Source organism: Calonectris borealis, chromosome 1 (genome assembly GCF_964195595.1).
Source record: "Calonectris borealis chromosome 1, bCalBor7.hap1.2, whole genome shotgun sequence".
In the NCBI taxonomy this organism is placed as follows: domain Eukaryota; kingdom Metazoa; phylum Chordata; class Aves; order Procellariiformes; family Procellariidae; genus Calonectris; species Calonectris borealis.
This window is the reverse complement of record NC_134312.1, coordinates 208708080-208735898: the sequence shown is the minus strand read 5'-3', so window position 1 is coordinate 208735898 and position 27819 is coordinate 208708080. Positions and strand designations below refer to the sequence as shown.

The 27819-nt window shown below is 44.8% G+C and overlaps 1 protein-coding gene across 1 annotated transcript; it reads left to right on the top strand.

Moving 5' to 3' along the window:
• The first annotated feature begins 1884 nt into the window (after positions 1–1884).
• PANX1 (pannexin 1) lies at positions 1885–27014 on the top strand. The gene is made up of 5 exons (XM_075140132.1): positions 1885–2078; positions 12524–12663; positions 22753–22976; positions 23988–24658; positions 26716–27014. Exons 1-5 carry the CDS (start codon positions 1898–1900, stop codon positions 26799–26801), a joined length of 1302 nt encoding a protein of 433 aa, XP_074996233.1. The 5' UTR covers positions 1885–1897; the 3' UTR covers positions 26802–27014.
• Positions 27015–27819: the final 805 nt, after the last annotated feature.

Genomic DNA, 27819 nt, shown 5'->3' with positions numbered 1-27819 from the left:
GTGTTGGGCTGAAGGACCAGGGGAACAGAGAGCAAAGCACCAAAATGAACAAAGGAAGAAAATGAACAAGTCACCAGGACAGGTGTGTTCTCCAGAGAGCGCTACAGGCCCTCGAGGGTGAAGAATCTGGACTATGAACTTGGGTAACAGTTGGTACCTGTCCTAGCACAAAAAGCTCGAAAGGTGGCAAATGCAAGATCAATCTTTACAAACTTTCCAGAGGAATAAGCAGCTCTGACACCCACACAAGGCAAGCTGGTGAAACTGTTAAAAAAAAAAAAAGAGAAAAGTGTCCAAAGGAACAAAACAGATCATGGAAGAATCGAGGCTTTTTTTTTCCTTAAAGAAAATTGTGTCTCAGAGAGGTTTTTGAAGGACTCAACATGTAGATAAGAGGCCTGATGAATATAATCTGTTTACATTTCCATAGGACATTTGAGAAGGTCCTTAGTTAAAGCTTCTTAAAGAAATGGAATCATCATGGGATGAGAGGAAAGGTCCACGGAGGTTAAACAACTGGTCAAAAGACAGAAATAAGTGGCCAGATTTCATGTTGAAAGTCATTCATGCGGTGCTGCAAGGACCCTTGCTCTTCGCTATTTTCTATAAGTGGTATGAAAAAGGGTGACCAAGTTAAGTGACAATCATAAGTACGTGTAGCATGAAAAATGAGTGATAAAAAGATAAAATTCAGTAGTGATACATTTACAGTAGTACTTGTGGGAAAAAAGCAATCCTAACCCTATGTGCATCATAGTGTCTAAGTATCTCAAAAATGGGATCTTATTTGTAATAGTTTAATGACAACGTTAGCTCAAGTACTCTTTAGTGGGCAGAAAGGCAACTGAATATTAGGAATCAGTAGGAATGAAGAACAGAGCAACCAGACAGCTTAGTACCATTATATGAATGTCTGGGGCACCTGCATCTTGAACGCAGCATGAGTCACATCCCCCGGCCCCATCCAGGAGAGGACACAGCAGCACAAGAGCAGCACAGAAAGAACAGGAAACGGGAATCAGTGTTGTAGAACAGTTTCTGTATGAGGAATGATCTCCCTGGATCGGGGCTTGGAAAAATAGAGAGGTCAATTGAAAGCAGATAGGATAGTGGTTTTATAAAGGGAGAGTTGAGCGAAGAAGGGAACAATTTGTCCCTTTTGGCAGAAGCAGTATGAGCTAGGGGAGCGCTACATGCAAAGCGCAGCACAGGAGGTGGCTCTTTACGGGGTGGACAGCCACCTCTATAACACCTGGTCTCAGGGGGCTGAGGATGCTCCGAGCTTACAGGGGTTCAGAAAGCAACTGGAAAAATGTAAGGCCAGAAATAAATTAAGGATTATTAAAGGTGAAGGCACTCCACTGACTCCCACAAAAAGTGACTTGAGATGTGGCGGTGGCGACCAAACACTTTGAAATGCCACAGCACACGGTGCTAGGTAGATTAAGGGCTTGGAGCATCTGCCAGAGGAAATGGGGGGAGAGAGCGGGGGCTGTTCAGCCTGGAGAAGAGATGACTCTTACCCAAGAGGTGGCTTTTATGCATGTGTGCCAACACCTGATGGGGGTGTAGTGCAGACGGAGCCAGGCCCTTCTCAGCGGTGCCCAGCGAGCAGACCAGAGGCGATGGGCGCAAACTGCAGAAGTCTCCATCCTTGGGGACACCCCAAGACGCCTGGCACGGCCCGGAGCCCCCCGCACGACCCCACCTCCTCCTCTCCCCCACCGCCCTGCGGGGAGGCCCAGCCCACACCCGGGCACGGCCCCGCCGGGCGGAGCCGCGCGGGGCCGGGCCGGGCTGCGGGGGCGCTGCCGAGCCGCGGCGGGCGGGGCCGAGCCGCGGCGTGCCGGGCTGTGCCGGGCCGGGCCGTGCCGGGCAGTGCTGAGCCGAGCCCGCCATGGCCATCGCGCACATCGCCACCGAGTACGTCTTCTCCGACTTCTTGCTGAAGGAGCCGCCGGAGACGCGCTACAAGGGGCTGCGGCTGGAGCTGGCGCTGGACAAGATCGTCACCTGCATCGCCGTGGGGCTGCCGCTGCTCCTCATCTCCCTCGCCTTCGCCCAGGAGGTCTCCATCGGTAACCGGCCTCCCCGACAGGCCCCCCCACGGCCCCCGGCGCCTCCCGCGGCGGACAAAGGGCTCGGCGGGGCGGGGGGCGGTGGAGCGGAGCTCCGGGGCGGGGGACGCGGAGGGAGGGGGCAGCGCTCCGTGGGGGCTCAGCTGCCAGCTGCCGGGAGGGGTTTCCACTCGGGGGTGGGGGCGAGGCACCCGTGGGCCGTGGGGAGTGCGCAAGAGGGAGAGCAGCTCTCCTGGGGAGCATCCCTAGCAGCAGGCGGTGCCTCCGGGTGATCTTGCCCAGGTATGCTGGGCATCCCGGCGGGCCTTTCCCGCTCTTGCCCATGCCCTCCTCCTCTTTGGGGCATTCCCTAACCGCTGTCATTCTCTAACTCCTCCTGAGCAAGAGCCCTGTCAGCTCAGCTGCTGCATCTTCTCCTGTGGGTGTGATTTAAGGAGAGCGATGGAGCCATGCCGCTCTTTGTTTCTCAGCACTGCTCAGCCTTGAGCATCAGCTGTGCCTTGAAAACTGCCCGTGTGCTGCGGTTCCTGGCGCTTGGAGTATTTTGCAATAAGATCTCGCTGTCATTCAGCAGCTGTCAGGGATATGTGCCAAGGAAAAGGGGTCTCAGACCTCTGCGTTTGGACTGCGGGTGGCTCAGTTGGGTATCGACGCTGGTCACCTTCTCCTTGGATGCGAGGCAGGCTGGGCAGTGGAAGCGCTCTCTGAAGCTTTCCCCTGCTCTGCTGAGCTTCTGCAACTGTTCCAGTTCAACTTGTGCTGTGACTCAGTAGATGAAGCTATGCTTTACCTGAGAAAGGTCAGGTTTCCTAATTATTTCGCTGTATTTTTTTCCCCATCCCCAAGTTACAGAAGTGCTTGTGCATCAACCTAGTAGCCAGCCCTTTTCAGAGTCTGAAATGACTTAAATCCAAATGACAAGGACTTGTAACCTGGGGGCTCGCTTATAAAATCTATTGCTTATAAGAATTGCACTGCATTTAAATGGCACTATATGACTGAAGATTTCGAAGGTGGATCAGCACTGCTGTCCATTTTGAGACAGAGGTGAATAATAGGACTTCTTCCACACTTTCAGAAATAGTTTGATTTACTGCATGTACCTGTTTATTGGCATTCAGTGTTGTATAACTGAAATACATGGCCTACGGGTTTGAGTCAAGCAAATATCAAGAGAGTGGAAGCTGGAATGGGATGATGAATTAGTGGTGAATCTGTGCAAAACCATAATGAATAACATTAATCAGATACCAGACTGCTTAAGCGATAAGATGCCCCAGACTGCTGTATTTACATCTAGCTACACACCTATTGCAATAGATGTGGTTTTGACCCGAAGCACTGTGGCCTGCAATAACCATACTGGGGAGTCAAGGACAATGCCCAGACCAGATCTGAGCCCTGTGGCAGCTCTGCTCAATCAGAGACTGGATGGATACTGAAGTATTTCTGTAATCTAACCTGTTGCTTTTAGTTTTAGATCTGCTCCTGATAGGTGCACGTTTCTTCCTCTTAAAGCAATGAAAAAGAGGGCTTGCATTTCAGGTGCACGTACTAGCTCATATGTGGACCCCTCAGTTCTTATTACTTCTGCTGCTCCTTTAAAAGCGCTGGATCCACCTCTGTCTGAAACAGTGCCTGCGGATCAAGGTCTCTTTTATGAGCTCTGCAGAAGTATTTCTTTCATTTTCCTTACTTATGTGAAGCTCCAACGTGCAATTGAATTGCAGAGTTTGGTAAAGTGTGTCTTTCTTTTTGGATGAGTTAAGTTCTCATCTTTGCTACTAAAACATTTGGGCCTCAGTGCATGGTATATATAAGTCCTTTCAGTATTAAAGTAATTCGGATTGAATCTGTGACTGCAGTAGATTCATAAAGCAAGCATTAAAATGTGCAACACATCTTGCATGTCAGGGATGTGCCATGTGCTTTATTTTGCTTTTAATCCTGAAAACCTGTAAGAGGAAAACGTGGGGTTTAAAACCGAGCTCTTCTATTTGGAAAACAAATATGAAAATAAATATGAAAAATATGCCAGGCCCCCGGCATGAGTGAAACGGCACCACGTGGTTTCCATACAGAAAGTGATACTGTATGAGCTGTGCTGCTGTTACAGCTATTGCCTGTTTCCTGCACAGTCCTTGCGGCTCAGCAGGCTGGCTGCTTACGGGAGATCCCAAAGCTGTTTCCACTAAGGCTTTTTGGGATGGAGAAGGTCCTGCGGGCTGGATATGCCCAGTTCTGTGAGCACTAGTGTTCAGCCAGCGATAAAATAGAAAGCAAGTATTGGTTTCAAATGCTTCCTGTTGCAATTGTGCTTTGAAAAAGCTCAGGAGTGCTAAATCGAGAGAGAATGGTAGGGTCCATTTTAGATCTGAAGAAGAGCAACTCAGAGTCAGGAGTGGTTGTGAAAGCGATATGTGAGTCACAGCATGGAAGTAGCTCTGCCTCCAGGTACAAAAATTGAACACCGTTTCCAAAAATGAATGCTCAGATACTATTTCTGTTGGGATAATTGCATTCTTCCCGCCTAAAATTCTCTTGGCACCTCGAGCTGTCACCTTCCCTTCCCGCTCTGCTTTGCTGTTTCATTGCAGTGCGGTGTCAGATAACTGCAATTTTCCTCCTACATGCGGTTGTTGTTAATTGTGCAAAATGAAGATGATGTTTGTGAAGGCCACGGAGGTTTTCTGAAGCCACCAAGTAACTTTTAGTTTTGATAGAAGTTTCAGGAAATAAATAAGATTCCGGTTGGGTATCGCAGAGGATTTCTCTGCCGGAGGCATGGGCAGCACAGCTGCCACGCTCAGCCAGCGAGCACTGCCGAAACTCCCGGGGTTAGTGCCTGCACTGCACTTCGGCATCTTCAGAGGCAGGAGGAGAACTAACCTAAGTTTATTCTTGATTATATTTTAGAAACCCATGGTCAGCTGCAGGTTTGTGATGATTTTAGGCTGGTTCTGGTAGTGCTTAGTTGTGATTGAGCAATCCCCTGCCAGCCCTGGGAAGCTTTGCTGCTTGAAATCCTGCACCTGTTATCTCTTTACAGCTAGACCTTGTTTTATATAATTTTATATAATTTTATACTGGGAAGTTGAAAATGGAAATAGCAATAGGATTGTGAGGATTTGAAGAGTGTTGTGTATGCTTATATTACTTGTTATGGCCTTTTATTATTTCCCAATACTATTTAGCAGTTCTTAGGGTAAATATACTACAGGTGGTCAGGTAGTACAGTAACAGAAGCCATATAAATATGGCTAAATCACCCATCCCTCTTAGAAAAGGGAAAAAATAAAAGATAGGAGCACCCTCAACAATGTATGAGCCACAGAATCAGTAGAAGTTTATTTGTGTCATTTTTCCATGACCATGTTTTTAATAAGAATACCTTTGAGCCAGGATTGAGATTCCAGTTGTTAAACTCCGTGTGTCTATCTTATGAGATATGCTTTCTTATTGTAAACAACTTAGCTGAAAACATAGATATTTATTACCAAGGCACTGCATGTTGCAGAGTGCTGCAGCCCTAAGCAGACAGTCAAGCGGAGAGGAAATCGAAACAAGCTGCTTAATTTTGGCAGAGGCTTCCAAGTTAGTTATGGGAAAAATACCAGTGGCTGGCTTGTGTTGCAGCTGAAAGAAAAGCAGATGTGAGAGCTGTCCAGTCGACATCAAATATTTGCATCTTTTCCCGTAGGAAGGGAATTGGGAATTGCTCGTACATGCTGAAGTCCAACGGCTGCTTGTCAGCAAATGATGTTGTTTGACCTTCTCCATACCGCAGGCTTTCGGGCATCGCTGTGCCGCGGGCAGCGTGTGCCGGCTGCGTTCACTGTGGCTTCGCAAGGGAGGTGATGGCTGGGAAGGGAGACGAGGAGGGAGGGCGAGAGCCAGAGAGGGGGGAAGGGAATCTCGTGGCGGCCACCGACAGTACAGGTTCGGTTTGGGTGTTTGCTAGTATAGAATCATAGAATGGTGGAATGGTTTGGGTTGGAAGGGACCTTAAAGATCATCTAGTTCCAAGCCCTCTGCCATGGGCAGGGACACCTTCCACTAGACCAGGTTGCTCAAACCCCCATCCAACCTGGCCTTGAACACTTCCAGGGATGGAGCATCCACAACTTCTCTGGGCAACCTGTTCCCGTGTCTCGCCACCCTCACAGTAAAGAATTTCTTCCTAATATCTAATCTAAATTTACCCTCTTTCAGTTTAAAACCGTTACCCCTCGTCCTATCACTACACTCCCGGATAAAGATGAATTAATTAATCCTCTTGTTTTAGCATCTCTATTTTCTAATATAACGAATCACCTTGGAAACCTTCCCAGGCCCCAGAAATCATCATGTGTTAAGTAAAGACACCTAAGAAACTTGAGTATAATCAGCGTGAAGGTCTGGGTGGTGCTACTGGCTTGTCAGTTGTGGCAGGATGGTGGGTTAAGAAGCGCCTGGCCATGGACCAACCCACAGCATGAATCTGTCAAAATGAAGATTTGCTGCACTAAAAAAGTCTTATGTCCATCTGATGCTCTCTGATGCATCTTACCTCCTTGCTGGAGGGTGCACAAAGATGGGGAAGTGGAGTCCTGCCCTGTGCTCTACACACCACAGGGTTAATGTCCCCATTGACCACTTTGGGCTTTCCCGGCGGTAACAATCCTTGCTTCCCCTGCTCAATCTCCACCTCATTTCTGGGAAGGCTTTTCCCCCAATTGTTTGTTTTAGTTCTCACCCCCTCAGTTGACTGCCTGTGGGATCTGAGGTGCTTTGGCCAGCAGAAGACACAGGGTGAAGGGTGTTAGTGGGGAACTCCGGGTGCCGCAGTCCAACAGCTTCTGCAGTAGCCACCTGCAGCATCCCTTGTTGTACGTCCAGCTGGCCCCTATCTCTCTATACAGGTTAATACAGGTTCTCAGTCATGAGAATCAAATGTATAGAAAGGAGGAAAAAAACCAATTGTGAGACTAAATCATAACAAATGTACCAAGAAATAGTTTTAACTCTTGGATTAGGCTCCTTCCCTCTCCTGCTACCCCATCGCTGGCCCTCCCTGCTGATGTCCCTCTCCCTTCACGTTCGCAAGTTGCTGGGGAGGCGTTTGGGAAATGATCCTATCTTGTGACTTCCGTAAGGGCTGGGGGCTAAAGTTAAGTTGGGTGTAATTAGGCCAAAGACTATTACTATGGCAGCTGCTGGCTGAGAGCTTGAAAAACATCTCCAAGTGCTGCTGAAGCAGGCTGTATGCTAATAATTGATGTTTGCACATCTTGCATTTAGTTCAGCAGGGTGCTCTGAAACCCGGGGCATTAATGACAGGACTGAGTCAAGAAGGGTGCGAGTAGCATCAGTCTGGAGCAGCCAGACAGACTGTGAACTTCAAAGCATCTTTCGTTAGAGGTGCAGACCCCAGAGAACGGCAGCGTTCGCTGTGCTGCTCTTGGGCATACGAGGAGTCCTCAGTAACTAGCAGAAGTTACCAGCGTCAGGAACGGGCCTGCCTGGGGAGCCGGGACAAACTTGTAAAAATATTCACTTTAATGTCAAGTCTAAATTGTCTTTGGGTGAACATCTTCAGCTGTTGGTGAGGAGATTTTTTTCTGTTAAACTTCTACAGAGCCAGGTTTACATTTCCTACGGAAATGATGGTAAGCTGCTTTGGGGGCCAGAATTGATTTAAAAAGCATCATGGCCCTTGGGTGTTGCCTGAGATTTGGGGTACCACCAATGTTGGCAGTGGAGCCAGATGATCATCACCACTGTTTTGAGATGCTTCTCCTTCAGGTGAAGGGAAACTTTTTTTTTTGTTTTCCTTAAATCTCACTGATGGGAATTTCATTCACAAGTTTTTTCCCATGAATCAAAAAACCTATGGCTCTGAAGGCAATGCTTGGTAAACACCCAGCTCTTCTCCCACTGCATGATTTTGAGACTTCTCTGAGGGATAACTGGCAGCCCCGTGGAGAGGGAAAGATACTTGCTGGCTCCTCTGGCCCACTCCACTTAAACATTGCATCGTTCTGCTTTACATTCTGCTACTACTCCATGGCCAAAGTAAACCTCAGGGAACAGGTTCTTTTCTCCAGTGCACCCATTTCTCTCTCTCCATACTTCCTTCTTAAACATAGTGTTTATTCTGTTTTACCCAACCTGCCACTTTGGTCCATGAGAAGCATCTATAAATCTAGTAAAATCATTCCTTCTGGTCCGCTCTTAATGCACGGGTGTACACCCACACATACAGTTGCTTCTTCTTTGGCATGCATTGGGACATCTTCTTTCATATTTTAAAACCTTTTTTAATGTTGGGGTGGAGGATGTGTGTTGGATGGTGCCTGGCAGTCTGTACGTTGTTTATATGTGCCTTGATTTTCTTGTTTGTGGTTTTTTCTTTAGTGGCTGCTAACGTGGATAATTCTTGCTAGGTAAAATCAGGTGTTTGGGTATCATGGCTAGTTCATTTTGCCTTGTGGAAATTATAGTAGTAATTAATGGCTAGGTTTTCATCCAAGCTTATGCAAATCTTTTTCCAGTGATTGCTGTGTATTGGAAACCAAATAATTACTTACTGAAGGTTTAATCCTGTCAACTACAACCACCTGATCCTTCTTCAGGAAAAATATTTCAGCGTATGATTAGCATTGGTTCTTGGAAGTACTCTCTGTTAGCTGTGGTTTCTTAATTAGATGTTTAAGTCAGAAGAGGGGTGTTGAGCCACTGGGGAGGAAGCCAGTCCAGCTTGCTGTGTTTATGTTCTCTCTGGTAAGGGATGCAGCCAGAGGATGCTGAGCCCTCCGCTCGTCCCGCCTTGCACCCCAGCAGAGCAGCTGGATACTGAACAGGGACTCTCTCCTTCAGATTTGAGATTGTCCTTGGGATTCTGGGAGTTTCTTTTTTGTAGGTAGGTTTCTTTTTTGGAAAGCATCCACAGGGGCATTAGGGTGGGAATCGCAGAAGTGACTTGCATCCTGCTCATTTAGCATCAGTACCAAAATTTCCACCCCCATTTGGGCAAAAGGAGCCGGAGTAGGCCCACTGCTTGCATCTCAACTCTGAGAACTCCCAGCTGGGATTGGGGCATCTTCTTTTAGACACCTGATGACAGATCCTTCCCAAATAAGCTTGCAAGACTTAGGCGAAGCGGATGAAAAGGTGTTACCAGCGCACAGGATCTCCACCTGTAGGCAGCCCCATGCCAGTTTTTACAGTGCTGTCTAGGAGCCAGTTGCATAAGGAAAGGATTCTCCCGGTACAGACACGGAGGAGATAGCTGGGGGCTTGTTGGCAGAGCACACATGAAGACGTGCCGCAGCTGGGTGGGGTGACAGCTTGGCTTAGCTGCTCGCTGGCTGCGGTGACTCAGGCTTGCATTTTGCACTCGGTTGCATGCCTGCAAGTAATTCCTGCCGTCAGCGACCAACTCCGTCTGGCAATTTTAGTGCATTTGTAAAAGTGATTTTTTGTCATGCATGGCTGCACACCTGTTGCTGCCTTAAGTTTCTGCGGCTCTTTCGGGTGGTCTCTCTTTAGGGCAACCATAGTAAGTGGCATTTTTTTATCCTCATTTGTTTGCAAAAGTGTAAATCAAATCCCCATCGCTCCCTCTCCAAAGTTGATTTAGTACCAGGGAATGATTAAAAAAATAAGTGCATTGCCAAATGTAATGATAACTTGGCCAAAGACTATTGTGGCAACTGCTTAAGGATTGCAGTCATTCATTTATTATTCCTCATCCTTCTCGCTGTGCATTTTAACTCCTTGTTGTTTTTGTGGGCTTGGCTGCTGCTTTTCTTTTTCCCCTTCTGTTACTTGTGGGAGCAAAGGATGGGGAATGGCTTCATGTCACCGAGCCAGGAGGCAGTTCCTTTGATAGCAGAGAGCGATTAGCCTTTCATAAACTAGACCTGTGCATGCATGTGTGCACGGTGGGTCTGTGGAAGGTGTTTGGCCCTTTGCCTAATTTCTCCTCTAATAAAAACTACAGATTTTCTTTTTCACTTCCTCCAGAATAGCCCAACATAAAAAGTAAATAATCGCTATAGATTTATTGCTATTACTCCTTTAGAGGGGAGAAGGAAGGAAAAAAAGATGGAAAATTGTGACCATTTTCAGATGCATGTAGTAATCTGTGTTCTGTGTAGATTATGCACAAAAACAACCTCTCCGTTTAAGCCTTAACATTCACATGGTTAGTGCAAAGTTGTAATTTACATTAACAAGTGTTTACAACCAAGACTGCAAAAAGTTAATTAAAAACCAGTGCAATAACCAGAGTGTCCCCAGTTTCTGCTTGATGTTGAGCTCTATCTGCTTGGCTCCCAAGTCAAGTTGCCAAAGGTTTCCAATGTCCCTGCTGAAACCCCGGGGATCAGAAGAGCCAGGTTCACTGCCCTGCTGCACCGCTGGCAGCAGCTGTTCTGGTATGAAGTTGTGCACATAACCCTTTGGAGAAGGAGGTTGGCTGCCTTTTTCATCACTAATTTTGGAGAAGGAGGCTGGCTGCCTTTTTCCTCACCAATTTAAACACTCCATCACTTTCAGTGGTTTCCCACCCGTTAACGAGAATGAACACATGGAATGTGTTTCTTGTTGCAGACACACAGACATGAATAGGACAAAGCATCTTTCTGAACACTGCTTGCCCTTTGAAAGGGTCACTTGTTTGCTGCTTCACACCGGGCACAGCCAGCAGCAGGAGGTTTGTTAAGTGAGAGCAGAGCATAAATGGTCCCTCTCCAGTGGAGAACAGACACTCCAATTGCCTGCTCTTTTCTTTTTTTTTCTTTTTTTTTTTTTTTTCTGCAGTGTATTATTTCTTGAGCTTCCACAGCTAATGGAAATTCTCTGGAAAGCAGAGACTCCCGAAGCTTTGGGAGAGTGCAAGTGCTTGTCTGGTGCCAACTTTGCTAAATCACATGAGCTCTGGTCTGATAAACAGTAATTTGTTTTCTATAAGGGAGGCTTGTGACAGGTCAAACCATGTCCTTATGATACTACAGCCTTAGAAGTAATTATAATAGTGACTCATAAGGAAAGACTTTTATTCATAATGCTCCTTGACCATGCTATGTTGTAAAAAGGCTATACAAGGCAAATGCAGTAAAAAGGCTATACAAGGCAAATGCAGTTGGCTCCTGTTACAAAAGAAGTTCTTACTCTCTAAAAGCTAAATGAGCAAAAAGGCACGAATGATACAATCTTATACAAAATACGTTTTCCCTATAAAGCACACAGCGATGCCATTAGCACTAATTTTGATGAACATATTAAGAAAAAAAAAGTAGCAATATTTCCCCCCTTGTGCTCTTTTGATATTGGTGTTGTGTTGGAGGAAGCGTTGGAGGTTGCTCTTGGAAGAGGGATGTTCATGGAAAAGCCATCTCCACTTCGTGTCATCATTTGGTGAAACAGCTGTCCTGTTCCAGCATTTAGGAAACATGGGGTTTTTTTGCTTTCACTACCAAAGCTTCAGAAAGGAAATCAAAACCCCTCATCCTAGTTTTACTAGCTAGTTTTACTAGGTCTCATCCAAGGAGCCACTGATACTCCACATCCAATAACCACTCTTCCTTGTTGAGGTATGCTGCAGTAAGAGTCAACTGGTGCCTGTAGCTGGTCAGAGCAGAATTTGACCCTAAGGCTGAGGCTGGCTAAATAGCTGCTCTTGCTGTCAGTTAGTGCCCTGATCTTAGTTTGAACCTCCCGAGCAGCTGGAGAGGTGCTGGGAGTGAGTGGGCATGATGGTGGTACACCTGATCCTGGGCACAGCACGTCACTGTGCCGGTGAGGCGGGGTCTGGCGCCCTTTGGAGGTGTCTGGAGGCCACGATTGCTCTGCCAGAAGTTACATGAGGAGATCCTTGTTTTCACATGTGTAACTTGAACCCCTCAAAACTCATGAGCAGTCTCGGAGACAGAAGAAGTGGCAGCACCCTGGGCCAAACTTGCCGTTGCATCACTGCAAGGACTTCTGGGCTGTGGGAATGGTGTTTGAGGTCTTGTTTCAGTAAACATGTAAGCGGTAGGTTGTGCATTTGGGAAACATAGCGGCATGATGGTGTGTGATGGTAGCTGTTTCCTCGGGAAACCAGCCGTATCTGATCACACTTTTTATCTGCTGGTTCCCCTTTGGCCAACCTGAGTCAAGTGCAAGCGAGAGAGACAGGTCTTGGAGGTTGTGTTCCCCCCAAAACTTAAGAAAATATGCCTAAAAGACAGGTGCTTCTAATATACTGTCTCAACCCTTAGGAGACATCAGAGGGTCCCTGTGGGAGTTTAACCCTTTGAGTGCAGTGGCAATTCAGCGACTCTCCTCCCTGCAGAGCTGCTTAATCTAATAGCTTCGGATACCATGAAATCCCGAGTGTGAGCTTTTCTTCCTAAACTTGATTTCTTTTTTTTTAATCTTCCGAGGACGTGATGATAACTTCTGCTTTGTTTTCCCAGGTGCTCAGATAAGCTGTTTTGCACCCAGCTCCTTCTCCTGGCGACAAGCTGCTTACGTGGACTCCTACTGCTGGGCAGCTGTGCAGCAGAGGCAACCATCCCTGAACAACTTAGAAAACATTCCCCTGTGGCTGCATAAAGTATGTACAGATCTCCTTCTCCTGGAAAAATTGTCCCCATGTAGAAGCCTGCTTTTGCCTCACTTTTCTTGCTCCTCTTCTCTGCTATAGTCCTTGGCTTTGACTTAACTCTCTATTTTTAAAGAGAATGTTTTCTTTCCCTTACTTCCAAAGAGGGTAGTACTAGAGAAAGTATTTTCTGCTTTTAAATAAAGGGTCTGTCGTGCTATAATAACAAATATCACCAGTTATCTGACACAAGAGTAATGTTAATGTTGCTGCGTTGCCCTGGAGCTGAGTGCCTCACTTGGCTTTAGCCAGGAACTATTTTAAAATCAGGATACAAGACACAACAACTGCCCTAATGCTTGTATCAAAAGCTTACTTTAGGAAAACAGGATAGTAAAAACGTTTTGTATTTTTATTGCATTACACTTGGCCAATTTTGCATGGAGAGGAACTCATGGCAGATAGGCATTTTGGGAGACATGAAATTCATCACTGGTACCAACAGGTTTAACCCTGTCTTCAGTGTGCTCTTCTGAGCTTCCACAGGCTGTTCCCTTGCAAACCGTGAGCTGGCTTTCACTGCTCCGGGGAAAGCATCGTCATACTGAATGGACAGTAAGAGACTTATTTTACGGGTAAAAAGTGCAGTAGGTACTGAGATACTTGAGCTGGCTCAAAGCGGTTAGCCGAGCTTTGGCAGGAGTTGCAAACTCTGAGTAAATGCCATGCCAGCGCCTGGAGCTGACTCAGCTCGAGAGGCAGCGTCACCCTGCTCGTGCAGTGCTGATGCCACAGTAAGAAATGCTGTTGGAGCTCTGCAAATTTGGGGTGTTGTGTGCTGCCTTCCCCAGCCCTTTTATTACTTGCCCCAGCAAATAACCCCCCTGGTACCTGGGAGCGGAGGAGAACCTGGTGTTAGATGGACCTAATTTCTGGGACCTGCAGCAGCTGTATTTTTGGGTTTTGCTGGTGTATCCCGTATCTCAGCTTTTATTATCCAGACAGCTGGTGGTATCTCCTCTGAAAGACTATTCAGGGCTGTCTCTGATTCGTTTGCTGACTCAAATCACTAACTGTAAAAACCTACTACTGCCTTCTCCAGTTAGTTCCACTCATAACCTTGACCCAACAGTCTTGTGTTTCATGAATATTAAAGCCAGACTTGTTGGTTTCTAGCCTGAACTCTTCCTTGCTCAGTTAGTTGTCCACTCACTTCAGCCAAATCTTCTACAGAGGCCAGTCGAAGCTGCTGGGACATCTCGCAATGCGAGATGGGCATGCGTGGGTGGAAACTCCACCTGCAAATCTGGATAAGTTGCTGCCCCTTTCTCTTGAGGGAATGAGTTCTTGTTACCCGATTTCTTTATGTTGAATTTTATGCCATAGTCACCTGCTGATAGCTGTAAGTCTCCTAGTTTGTCAGCCATGACTAATAGCTTAAGTAGTCATACTTTTATGATGCAACCCATGTTAATTTGCTGACTGGTGCTGTCTCAGGAATTGATGCAGGGCCCTTCTTCCCACAGTTCCTCCATGATAGCTTAATGGTATGTGATGTTTCCTTGTAAATGCCCTGCAGTCTGGCTGCAAGAAGTGTGTCTGAACAGCTGAGTCTGTAGCTTGTAGCAGAGGCTGGGTGCCTCGTCTTAATCTCCTAAATCCATGCTTAGTCACCTACCCTTTCACTGAGCCTGGCACTAGGAGCTGCAGATGCTGTTTGGAGGCCGGTATTAATTAATATCCTTCTACTGGTTGTTCATCAACTTCCATGCTTAACAAGTTTCCAGGGAAGGAGCGGTGTTACAGCTGTTAACACTGACCTTTGGGTCCCACTGTGGTGGGAACATCTGAGGGTGTTTGGCTGTTGTTTGCATCCGGGGCCAGCAGCTGCCGGCTGCACTGCTGGTTGGCTTGCCATCGGGGCGGATCGCTTCTGCAGGAAAATAGGGCTTGGGTTGTCTCCTGGTGCAGGCTGTGCGCTGCAAAGTACGTACAACCTCATTGCTCTGCAGATTTTGGCTGAATAGCCATTTTTAAAATGGGCAGAGCAGAGCATTTGTGGGAGCACAAATGTTAATGAGACAAGGGAGCCTTCCTAAGCTCAGGTGGGAGAAGATTTGACTCCGCAGTGGAAGGGCAGGGATGCACACAGAGGGACAGCGGGGATCGTTAGGCCCAATTTTTCTTAAGACAACACTTGAGACTTTTTTTCTGCTTTCTGAGCAGCAGTGCCTTTATTTGCAAAGCATCTCAGGTTCTTTCTAATACTCTGACTCACTTAGCATCTCGCTATATTGGTGTGCTAGAAGGCTCCATAAGAAATGCTTAAGGAGGCATTAGATTACGGTTTTGGAGGACTGAAGTTGTAGGCCCCAATTCCTGATTGAAATGGATGGATTTCCTTATGGCATGCTCCCTGTGCTCTGTCAGAAGTGCTGTCAAAGGTTTGCGTCCTAGGACAGTGCTCATCATGGGATAGAGTGGAAGCAGGACTGTGTAACTCTTGGTGAAGAAGCCAACTTGCAGCGACTTGCCCTGCTTTTGTTCTAGGCATCTGGTTGCTCTGAAGGATTATCAAAACCAGGTTGCATTAAAGAAGAAGTGAAACCTTCCCATTTCCTTCCTATTTCAGAGTACAAGTTTGCATTGGGATTTTTGGTTTTTTGATCAGTAAAATGTATGTTTCAGTTTTGGGCAATCCCCGAAGCTTGGGCACCTTTACCTGCTGTCCTTTCTGCTCTGGGAGATCTCTCCCAACACTTGAATTTATCAGTTTGGAAACTGTTTTGGCGTGGAGAGGAGGAGCAAACTGCAACTTTCTGGGTTCCCTGCCTCTCTAGTGTTCTGTGCACTCCCAGAGGGTGCCCAGGGCCTCTCTCCTTGGAGAACAGGATTTTTGAAATTTCCAGTGATACTGGAATAACTCTTCACGCTGGATAACCCTTAGCAGAAAGCAGAAGGAGTTTTGTACTCAAATGCACAATTCAAGAAACAAACTATCTGCAGATAGATAAATGGAAAGAAGAGACTATGGTATGTCCTGCATATATTCTTAGTTTAACGCTAAGATTTCCTCCTCTTTGTCAGTGAAAAAGCTGACAAAATGCTTATATGGTTGAGTCCTCTGACAAGACTCATCTTCAGGTTTGTCATTGATGAAACTTAGTCTGGTCAGGCTTCGCTCTTCTGTTGTCTCTGTTTTCTTCTGGGGTTTTCCATTCAGGCTTAATTCCTTCAAGAGGTTTCTTGTATCTATCTGAAGTGTCAGAACAGAGATACTGGTTTCTAAGGACGAGTGGGAAAGAGAGACAGACAGTGCTGATGTGGGATGGAAGTCATGTACGTGCTCCCTCTGTGCAGATAGTTGGCTTCTTGTCTCTAAAGATGACTGCTTCACCTGACAACTTATTTTGATAAAACTTAGCTTGATCCTTAACTGGAATAGAAACAAGCTTTTGGCCGTTGTGCGTGGGCAGTCCTTGCAGTCCAGTGGAAGAGGAGACTGCACTGCGAAGCCTTTTTAGTCTGTAGTGCACAGAGAAATTGTTTAAGTTTTTAAGCGGTATCAAAACAAAGTAAGTAACAGGTGGGGTAAAAAAGGTCATGTACGGTTTGAGATTCACTTTCAGATCTGGAGGCAGGATATTATCTCAACCACATGGCAACTTTCAGAATGTTGAGTCATTTATAGCTCACGTTTCTGCCCTGAAAACCAATGAAACATCTGCCATCGGCTCAAACAGGAATGGGATCATATCCAGAGGGAGCTTAATACCTTTGCTTCTGGAAACATGTCGTTGCTGTTGTTAGCTTGTTTGGGGACTGGTGCCTTTGCTTAGGCTATTCACGGTGGCATATAGAAATGTGGAACTGAAGAAGCAGATACTTCACTACGATCTTATTTTTTAATGAGAAATATTTTCATCTCAAGTGAGTGAAGACACTTGAGTGCTTCCGTCTTCGTTGAGTGCTGTATGCCAATGAATTTTCTCAAGGCTGTAATTCAGACCTGCGCAGCTTAACAGCTTTGTATTATTGTACTTAAAGTTAGTGTTTGACCACTATTAGGTATGGCAGAAGTCTGAATGCTTGCAGTCACTTTAATAGTGTTTGCCCGGAGGAAATAAGGACTGAAGATGCAGTAAAATTAGAAAACTGTTGTTTTCTAAATGTTGCTAAAGTGGTTCTTGTCTTCTGCCAGCCATTTTTATCCAGACCTTGGCAAGCTCCCTGTAGATTAGGTCCTTGAAAATGCTTATTGGGTCACACCACCCTTGGCAGCTATATTTTCTTTGGATGATAAAAGCATATTTGAGCTTATGAAGAATTTTTTAAAATTTTAACTTATTTGCTGTGTATTTACTGGATCTTAGCACAATTGAAGCTGGGGATGTTATATAATAGACTATTGTGTGGTTTTGTCTGATTTTTCCTTTCACCTTCAGGAGAGTGTGATGGTAATGCATCTTTAAAAGACAGTTTCATGATTCCAGTGTCTTATGTGCTTATGCAAACAGATTACTCAAACACTTCTTCTTCTTCTACACCCATGCATATGTTCTGGTGGAATAGTTAGCTGGTTTCTAACAAATTAACTTAAACAGACTGATGTCTTCAAAGCTTATTTCCCTGGCCTCCCAATAAATGCTGAAAAAAATGATGTCATGAGAATATCAGGAATTCATTTTGGTATTTCTAGTGCTAGCACCGTATGTGTATTTATCAGTGAAAAGCTATGCGTGTGCATTGGGAACTGAAATGTAGTGAAGATGGTTCATGCCATTCTGAGTATTTATCTGAATGTAGCTGTTCACAAATTCTGGTAAGACAGAGTTGTTTTGGAAAATATACATTCAGTTTGTGCAGGTAATCTTCGTGAGAGGAACAAATGGAGGCACTTGAATAAATGGTCATGGCTTCAAAAGAGTTCAGTGTGTTAAATAGATTTCTAGAGCTCAGACTGCATGCATGCAAGTTATTTTTCTTCTCCATTCAGAATAGCTAGTATTGATTAAAAATTGCTCAACCTGTTTATGGTCAGTGATGTCAGAAAACAGCACACATCTATGAAGTGTAAGCGTTTTGATGTGCATCAATTATTTGCTTTCATGATAACCTTTATAGCTGCTTTTGCAAGTAGAACACAAGTCTGAAAACAACGTGTTGTGCTGAGATGGGGGATCAGGGCTCTGCATTGTAACACCCCTGGACGTCCTATTTCCTAAGCTCTCGCTGTCCAGAAAGATCGTGCTTTGTGTATTGCAGGGCTTGGTGGAGTGTTGTGCCACAGGCTACCAAACAGCTGGTGTCAGATCTGGTCCTCTTTTCGTCTTTGGCTGCCCTGTGGGATGCGTTACTCTCGGAGTACAGCCGTGAGATACAGAGAGGCACTAATTCTGCAGTTCCCATTTCAGTTCCTTATTCAGAGCAGTGATGTTGAACACACACGTCTTTAGCCTGGAGGAAGGAATCCTTCTCTGCACTGATTTCTGCCGGGATTTCAGTGCCTCATCAATACCGGTTAACATGGGCTTCGGCGGTTTCTGGTGCTGAGTTGTCAGACATATCCTGCTCAGGTATCGGGTGCTCTTGCCTTTCAGAAGGACTAAGGGTATAGCCTGTAACGTATGCAGTGCTCAAAGGTCTGTCAAATGAAGTGAGCTGCAGCAGCACAGAACGAGGGGCAGTTGACCTCTTGGCTTCCTAGTGCTCTGCTTCCTTGGGAGCTTGCTGTCCCACCCAGCGTGCCATCAGACTAAGGGACAAGCAAGGCAGGTGAACCTGCTTCCATCATCTTTAGCTTTCAGGAGCTCAGCAATACTTAGCAGAAAACATATAGAGGATCTAGTTTGAGTCCCTGGTGCATGTGCTACTAGTTTTGTCTGTCTCATGTTGAATACTAATCATACAGATCTATGCCTAGTACCTTCCAAAAAGTTGGATCAGCCTAGCTAAAGCTCTGCTCCTCTGTTTTTGAGTAGCAAACTTGTTGCGTCTTTGCCTGTCCTTTTCTTCTTGCAGCTGGGTGGAAATGAAGGCTCAGGGCATCCAGGCTGAAGCATGGTGGTGTAGCCCTTAATGCACTTTCACTAATAAAGTTCAGAAAGGAGCATTTTGCACCATAGGATATTGTGTCTGTTCTAATGTATCTGTTCTAATCTGCTTTCAGAGGACCTTTCTTCAGTTATGCAATCTCATACCATCTTAAATCCAACATTGTGAACGTGCCATTGAAAAGGAACTTGATAACTAGGCAGCGAAGGAAAAACTGAGTTTTACATTTAGGGCAATATCTTTCTCTGGTATATCTTTGACCATCTAGTTCTTGAAGTCAGCGACACTTCCCATTTAACATAAATACTACTAACTCTCCAAGACTGAAGTAGCATTTCCTCCTTGTGTATTTGGTGCCTTGGAAGTAAACACATAAACCATAAAAGAAAGGCATATGGCACATGCTTATCCGTATATGAATACCATGGAGTCCTCTTCTTAAAATGGGAAGTCATTACGTGTGACTGTAAAATGTAGTCAGATGAGCTGGATAATCCGAGGCTGTTGCTCTGAAACCTAGGACTCGTGCCAGATGACTTTGCATTTTCACTTCTGCCTGTTGGTTCAGGCCTTAAATTTTAATGATTCAAAACAATTTGCTAGTTATCTAAGCCTAGTGTTAACAAATAGAACAAGCATATCTTTCATTTTTAAAAAAGCCAGAATCCGAGAAGGATGGAGTCATGCATCAAGTGCTGTGGAAGGGCTGACAAATACAGGCTTTTGTTTCCAAACAAAAAGAGCTGGACTAATGGTCACGCTGCCGCTCTGGTTTTGAGACCGTTCAGAAAAGAGCTGCATAGTGTTTTCTCATGCTGCCATAAGCTACAGCTTTGGGAGTGATGAGAGCCCGGCGAGGGGAAGCCCAGTAAACCCGTGGCAAATGTGCCTTTGCCCCAGTGGTGTGATGCTTCTAGGTGAAGAGGCAGTGGTGAAGGAGTCGGGGAGAGGAGGAGGTGCAAGGGAAGATGGCAGAGGCCGGTCTTCGTAAGACAACAGTCTGTAACGAGGCAGGGTAGATGGGTGGGATCGGAGGAGGTCTGGGGCAGAGCAGCAGGGGTGATGCCAATGTGCTACACAAGTGCAGAACGTGCCCACAGAGTCTTTTTCTAGGTATAAAGGAAGAGATGGGGACTGGGACATTGGAGGTTTTGGGCTGTGACTTCAGTGTGTCAACTATCTTGCCTCTTGCCGCATGTCGTGTAGGCCTCAGGGTAAAGAGATCTCAAGGATTAATCGGATACTGCTGGTGGCGTTTCCAGTTTTGAGGGTCAGAAAGGGAATTCATAAGTCCGCTGACGCCTGTAAAATTTCAAATGAGTGAGTGGTAAAGACAAGTGGTATAAACCGATGTAAGAAGCTTTGGCCGCTCCTTACTAAATCAGATGTTTCTTTGTTGTTTCTTTCCCCGCCTGGCACCAGCGGAAGGGTGCTAAGAGGTGTGTGACACGGAAGCAAGTGAAGTCAAACAGGCTTTGCAGCAGTCTTATACAAGCTGCCATTTGTTAAGGCCTATGGGAAAGGTGTTGCAGCAGCTTAGAGGAGCTTAGATAAGTTTAAGCTGTGTTCTTAGATAGGTAATTTCTATTTCTACATAATACAGAATTCAGAAGACTGAAAGAGCCTGGCTGTGAAACCATAAAGCTTTGCGTAGACCAAGGCATCCAGGACTTTGACCTGAGAGACCAGGTGGCATTGTCCTCAGAGATAAATATGAAGGGCAGATTCTTGGGTTTGTGTTGACGAGATGTCTACAAAAACACATTTGACATGCCAGAGCTTTACATCTCAATTGGAAAGGACAGATCTGGGAAGAAAACCCCAGATGATCTGAGGTTACCTGCTGTATAGAAAGAGGGAAGAGAGGAGGTGGTGAGGGCAGAGCTCTGCACAGTTTCTACAGGCTGCTGGGGGTAGGGGAAAGATCATGTCAAGGGTGCAGCAAGTAGAGCTGAGAGCTGGGAGACGACAGCCACTAAGGACATGTTTTTGAGAGAATGAACTTGCTCAGTTCTGTCAAAAGCAGTTAGCAGTTCAGAAGGACCCATGTCTCGGCTGCTGGTGTAGGCAGGAGTTTCTGGAGGGAAGAAATTCCTGATGGTGACTGTAGACAATCCATTCGGTGAGCATGGTTTGGTGGTGCAGAAGACAGTATGGGTTCATTGGAAGTACTGGGCAGATTAGCAGTCCCCAGCAATTCCAGGAGATCAGGAGGAATCCCCTGGATCCCTCTGGCCTGTGCGGTCAGTCCCCTGTGGTGGAGAGGGGACAGGCAGTATGATACAGCAGTACGGGGTTGATGCTTGTTCCTTGCTGGTGAGGAAGAGCTACCTCTAGTGGGATGTAGGATATAACTACAGCCAACTCTGCTTTGTTAACTAGGTTTCTGAAACAATCTTGTTACTGGTTAGCCCATCCCTGCAGGATTTCTGTTTCAGTTTTAAAAGGTGAGCCTTTCCTGAAGTTTTCTTTCTTAAGGGCTTATCTAGAGACTGAAGTAGCAATTTTGGCCAAGTTCAGTTATGTTGCTACTGAGCAGAAACGGTTTAAGTATGAATTTATAAGAAGGGTTGCAAGGGAAAGCTGACCTTTAGATACAGCATTCTCTGTTTTCTGTGGCTATTTAGTGCTTTTCATGGCTTTGTCATGCTGTGTGTTACAAATTTCTGATGTGACTCCTGTGTAGAGAACATGCACATCCAGAATGATGGTTCATATTACAGTCTACAGTTGCTGATGCAGTTCCTTTAAGAAGTCAGGTTTTATTTATGTGCTAGTATGTCATATGCTTTCCTCGTACTAATAACAGCATAGGATTTTGCTTTAATGGTAGGTGATATTAGAAGCAGCTTTCCTGGATAAAATGTTCAATAACATCAAATTATTTATTTTGTGCGTACAAAACTTAATCTCTCTTGATTAATGCAAACACAAATTAACATGTTAATATTAGGTCCAGATTCTTCTCTTGTTAAATACCTACAAATGTAAGTGGAGCTGTTCCACTTGCACTGATTAATGACTTCAGTCCAGGTTTCCTCTAAAATTCTCCATTGGCTTTTTCAATGAATGTGCATACGTGCGTGGCTGTAACAATTAAGATGCCTTAAATCTCTTTCAAATTTGTTCACCACAACTAATTTAAAATTCCGTAGGAATTAATGCTGGATTTGAGTTAAGTGTGCTTACTATCAAAAGTTGAATGTAATGAATTAGAGATTAGCCAAATTTGCATTACACTTTGTTAACAAAAACTGCTTGTCTAACTAGATCTTACATCATGTCTTTCATTACCCTTTGTCTTTCCCTAAGCTATGGGGACTGTGTAAGGACTGGCTTCTCAACGCTGCATTAACACCATTAAGACCATTCTGATGCCATGTGTTGGTTTCCATCTAAACCAAGTCATCTAAAAATATTTAAACACCCTTAAATATTGCAAGTGTAGTTACATCCTTTACAGTCTCTGTATGTCAGGCACTCTGAACAGACGTGTGTCTTTGCAGGCAGATGCAGCACTATAAATGGTCTATTCATTAACCTCCTGATAGCTAATGGAGAGCAGGAGAGATTTTGCTGGTGTTTGGAGCATTTTAGTTGCTATGAACAGTGGTGACACATTTGGGAGGGAGAGTTACGTGACACTATCCTCTTCTTCCAGTCAGCCTCTCTGATAGCTGCTTTGATTGCCTTTGCTATTTGTTGTTCCCCAGGTTAATGCTGCCTCTCTCAATTTCAGCTCCAGCAGTGCAGTTCTGAATATGCAATGACAATGTTATCATGATCATGGAAACTTTATTCTGCTTTTTTTTTTTTTGTTGCAAAGCTCTAAGCAGTAGCAAGGTTACTGGAGCTGTCTGAAAAGAGAATTTGCTTCCCTGCATATCCCCAATAACCACAAAAGTGGGTTTTACTAAAAGCATTTAAACAAAATTATAGGGAATTTAATAGGCTTACAGGGAACTTAATAGACTTGTAGGGAATGATGGTGACTGGCTGACATTTTATATACAGGTAGAGCCTAATCTGAATTTTTTCTGCCTTCAGTTCTTCCCATACATCCTTCTGCTCGTCGCTATCCTGCTGTATCTGCCATGTTTGTTCTGGCGCTTCACTGCAGCACCTCACCTTTCTTCAGACCTGAAATTTATTATGGAGGAACTTGACAAAGCCTATAACAGGGCAATCAAAGCTGCTAATAGCATCCGCAGCGGAGACCCCAGGGACCCTACTGACTTGGTTCCAGCTGTTAATGAGAACTTGACACAGAGGTAAGATGCTGGGGCTTGGCTTTCTTTGCTCTTTTCCTTAAGCTCTTAACAGATGTGACACCGGCACTCTCTTAGAAATTTATTGCAAAGGTTTGAATGTTGACCTGACACAATTTTAAATTTGGTTAAAAAAAAGAAGATATCTGAAATCATTACTGTGGGCACTCGGAGCTGGAACTTATAACTTTCTTTTTTCAAAGAAAACATTTGATGAGCTCTTCAGATTACTGAAGATGTCCTGATTTCTTTAGTTGTAGTAGGTGTTAATTAGTTTTACCCACCACAGCATAAGAAACAGGGATGGCTGCAGTCCTCAGTTCTCAATGTTCTTGACAGTCACTTGCACGCTGTCAGCAAAGTCTGTTACTTGTCATCTCCTGTCCTTTCAGATCTAGATCTGCAAAGCTTCTGTTTGAAGAAAAAAAAACAATAAAAACCAAACACCAAAACCAACAAAAGCAAAAGCCCCCTCTCTGATCAAATTGGTGCACTTTTCTAACCAGATCCAGTTTCTGCTTCATCCTAGGTCAGGGTACCTGTTTCTGTGGGGGTGCAAGCATGTGGGGGTACAAGCAATGCAATGGGGACTTAAGTCTGATCTTTAAAATGTGGAGTTAGGTCTTGACAAGTAAAAAGTCTTCCAGTGTGCTATTACCAAACAAATGCTTGGGAAGTCTGCTTTTCCTCATGGATTTGCTTACTATACCTGTTTTCTATTGGAAAAGAACAAAAATATTTTTTTGCTGCGAGGGCAATACTTTTCCATTTTCCAATGTTTGAGGTCCAAGAGGCAAAAAAGTGACTTTTCTATATTAGAGTGTCAATATTCTTCATTTATCTGCTATTCTGTTGTTTTTCTATTGACTTCAATAAAACTACCCTTGGTTTACCCCAGTAAGCGAATCCAATCTTGTGTCTATTTTAGAGTATTAGGTTTCTTTGAAATTTGATGTAGGTGAATGCTGCAGCATCTGATCTATGTGATTTGGTGTTTTTTTCTCTCTCTTTCAGTTTGTGGGAAATATCTGAAAGCCACTTTAAATACCCAATTGTGGAGCAGTACCTGAAGACGAAGAAGAATTCCAAATGCCTAATAATCAAATACATTATCTGCCGTTTACTCACTCTAGTAATTATTTTCATTGCATGTCTCTACCTGGGCTACTACATTAGCCTCTCCTCTTTGAGTGATGAGTTTCTCTGCACTATCAAAACTGGGATCTTAAAGAATGACACAACTGTTCCAGAAGTGGTTCAGTGCAAGCTTATTGCTGTTGGTGTCTTCAAGGTACTCAGCTATATTAACCTGCTAGTCTATCTTCTAGTCATGCCGCTGGTAGTGTATGCAATGTTTGTTCCATGGAGGTGGAACTCGGGTATTCTCAAAGTGTATGAAATCCTGCCAACTTTCGATGTTCTGAAACTCAAGTCAAAGTGTTTTGATGACTTAAGCCTTTACCTCCTCTTTCTTGAGGAAAACGTGAGTGAACTTAAATCATTTAAATGCCTCAAAGTGCTGGAGAACATTGCAGTTTCTGAGAAGTTTGATGTCATGCAACTTTTGGTAAACCTTGGTACTATTAAGACAGATATCGTGGATGGGAAGCCAGGGACAGCTGTGTTGCAGAAGCCTGAACAAGCAACTACAGAAGAGCTGGAAAAAAATGCAACAGAGCTGCAAGGTAAGGTGACCTGCTCTTTTCTTAAAACGAAAAATCAAAGAAAGAAACACCACAAAACCACCTGCTGGTATAGAGAGATAAGGAATCCATTAAGCCAAAGCTTCATTCATGCAAAATAAAGCAGGTTTCATCTAGATGTGTATTCCTACCAAAAACAATTTAATATATTCTACAAGAAAATGGACCTGCTTAGGCCTTGCCATGTTGTCTGCAGTATAACTGCTATAACTTCATATATGTGCCAGAAGATTGCGGTGTTGCAAGTCAGTAGCACAGGCTGGACGCTGAAGTGTCTGTTAAGTTGGTGGTCCTTGCTGACATCTCTGCTCTAGCAGTAAGAGGCTTCAGATGTCTGAGCTTGAACTCCTTAAGACCACCTGCCCAGTAGAAGAGCACTAGATTGGTCTACAGTAGGTTGTGCTTGAAGAAGCTCCAGTGAGAAAGCTGGTGATTTCGGGACATCTGTTTTTCAGAGATTAGCTCAAAAGAGTAGTAACTGCTGCTGCTTCTTTTCATTCAGGCTGTGGCAGAAATCTTAGAAATGTAAAAATAAGTCTGATGCTCAGAAATGCCGCTGGCGGAGGAACAGAAAATGACGAAAGAAGGGAAGTGGGACTGGGGCCAGTGAACACGCTCCCGTTCCTTCTTACACAGAGAGAAAGGAAGATTGACTGTAAAGTGATTTTTGCCCAAATGGTCTGAGTCGATCTGGATTGGTGCAGCTGTTCTCTGAATATTCCCCAAAGTTCCCAGACATGATCGGCCATGATCGACCAGTTCCCAGACATGATGAGCAATTGCTGTTGTATGAGGTGTAGTCTTAGATTCTGTGCTAAAAAGTGTGGTGTATCTTAAATGTGATTCCAATTCCCTCCTCAAGTGCAGAATTAGAGAAGAGAAGCCAAATATCCAGGGAGAGACCTAAAGGGATGGAAAAGCTTTCTTTCATTTGATGTGAGCATGGCCACTGTCGTAGCTGTCCCCACAGAAGCAGCAGGACACCAGTGCCTACATCCCCTGAATGAAGTAGTTCAGACTCTGTGGGCTGCCTCTTCACAAAGTCCTTCAGTCATGGAAGTGAAGATGCTTTAAAATGTTTAGCAGCTGACCTTAGTAGGTGAGCAAAATGCTGAGGGCAAGTTAAAGAACTGTTTCAAAGGCAGGAAAAAATTAAATCTACTTTGTCTTCAGAAAGCTATGCCCTGTGCTTAATAAAAAAGAAGCAGCAGCACCCAAAGGGTAACTGTTCCTCTGTACATTGGTCAAGCAGTTCTGGTAGGCTGAGGTTTGGAGAAGTCAATTTATACAACAGGGGAATTCAGAAAAAACAAGCAGAATTATTTTCAAACTAGAAGCAGCGCTTCTGGCAGCCAGCGCTAGTACAGCAGTTTGGAGAAATTCGGACAGAAAATAGTTTTCCTCTTAAATGTGTCCCTTTTTGAAATAACAGGTGGGTGGGTTTTGATAGGAGAATTTAAGAACCCAAGGTGGATGTCTCTGCTCAAGGAGCTGAAAAAGCTAATAGAAAATCTGATTCATTTTTATCTGGAAGCAGGACTTTTGAGACTGTTTTCATTTCACAAAAACAGTTCAGAGACTCGTTTTCCTCCAGAGCAGAACAAATTCACTCTTGAAGCTCTGTTAAAACGCATTGCAGAAAGAAGATGCCATTTCAACACCAGCTCCAGCTGGTGCAGCCTTCTCCTTCTGCCTGGGTACAGCTGCAGACTTCACCGCCCGTCAGCAAAGCTTCACCCGTGGCTCATCGTCTTTTCTTCTGTCACTAGTGGCATCAGCGTGTTTTAATTAGTAACCGTGTTAACAAACCAGTGGTAGATGCTGACCCTGGACCATAAGGGCAGGAGAGGCTGCAGGGCATCCTGCCGCTGGGTGCCGCATCCGGACTGCGCGGGGGCAGCTGCAGGCTCTCAGCAGCTCCAGCACAGCGCAGGACAGCCAGCCTTGCAGCACTGTCTCGGTGGCAATTCCTTTGTAAACGAGAATATGTCATGTCGTTTGATGGCCCTTTCACTTCTAAAGGTTTGCTTTCTCTTTAGTTTTGACAGACCATGATGCAAGTGGCAACGTGAGTCCAAGAGAAGATAAAAAACTTCGCCAAAGACTTATAGATTCTTCATGCTGATGCTTCCCCACTGCAGCAGGCAGGAGCTTCGTGCCGCAGGAGGGCTTCTCCGCCACCTTCGCTGTGTTCAGCGCTAGGTGCTGCTCTTTGAATGCAACCGTTTCGATAGCCTGACAATTCCTCAGAGGCCAAACTGGTTTACAGATTACTTGTTGTATAATCATCAGCAATCATGTACCTGAAAAAGCATGTTGTAGACTTTCATTATTTATTAAAAAAAAAACCACACACAAGGAACAACAAAAACAAAGAATTTCTATCATGAGTAATAAATGACATGCATTGAATGCAGTTGAAGCTGGCAGCAGGAAAGAGCTAGCACCATACTGTACGGGGATGGGAAACATAACCCTGGAGGTAACAAAAAGAGATGGCCACGTTGCATTCCAAAGTGCTGCTCTGCTGGGAGTGGCCATCTCAGTTCTGGGGTTTAAGTGAGGTATCTTGGAGCTCTCTGCCTTGGAAAAGGGTTTTTTTTTGGTTTGTTTTTTTTTTTTAATGAGTCTGGTTAATCTGTACCAGGTGGTGGCTGGCCACTGGTATTGGCTGTGTCTTCACAGCAAAAATAGAGGTTGCTCTGTTCAGCCTGAGATGTCTTGCTTAGCCATCTCAACATTGATGTCTGGGATTAATTACTTGGCACTGATGGAAAAGAAACTACAAAGAGGCTTAGTATTAAGGGGGTACTGTAAATGTTAGGGATTTTGAATTTTCTGTGTATTCATAAATTAATAATGTCTTAACACTTTACAAAATGTAATGGTAGTAAGCTAAATGTTAATTTAATTTCTATTTCTCAGTTGTTTCGGTCTTAGTGACTAACAAATCCACCTTGGAGTTTGGACTGAAGATCAGTGAAGTTGGTTCCATTTTTGTAATGGTTTGTTAAAGTTGTTTTGTGATGTTTGTATGTGTGGAATTTGTTTCAACGTGTTTGTAGCATCAAACGCAGTATCAGTTGTGCTGTTTTCCAAAGCCCACTTGAGAAGACAGTCTTATTTGTATTACAGTAGCACCT

What these genes read in the sequence shown, in the direction of transcription:
- PANX1 (XM_075140132.1), top strand. Translation starts at nt 1,898, where the DNA reads ATGGCCATCGCGCACATCGCCACCGAGTACGTCTTCTCCGACTTCTTG. An exon ending in TTCCCCTGTGGCTGCATAAA is followed by an intron (nt 12,664 to 22,752) that starts GTATGTACAGAT and finishes TTCTGCCTTCAG; the next exon opens with TTCTTCCCATACATCCTTCT. An exon ending in AAATGCAACAGAGCTGCAAG is followed by an intron (nt 24,659 to 26,715) that starts GTAAGGTGACCT and finishes CTTTCTCTTTAG; the next exon opens with TTTTGACAGACCATGATGCA.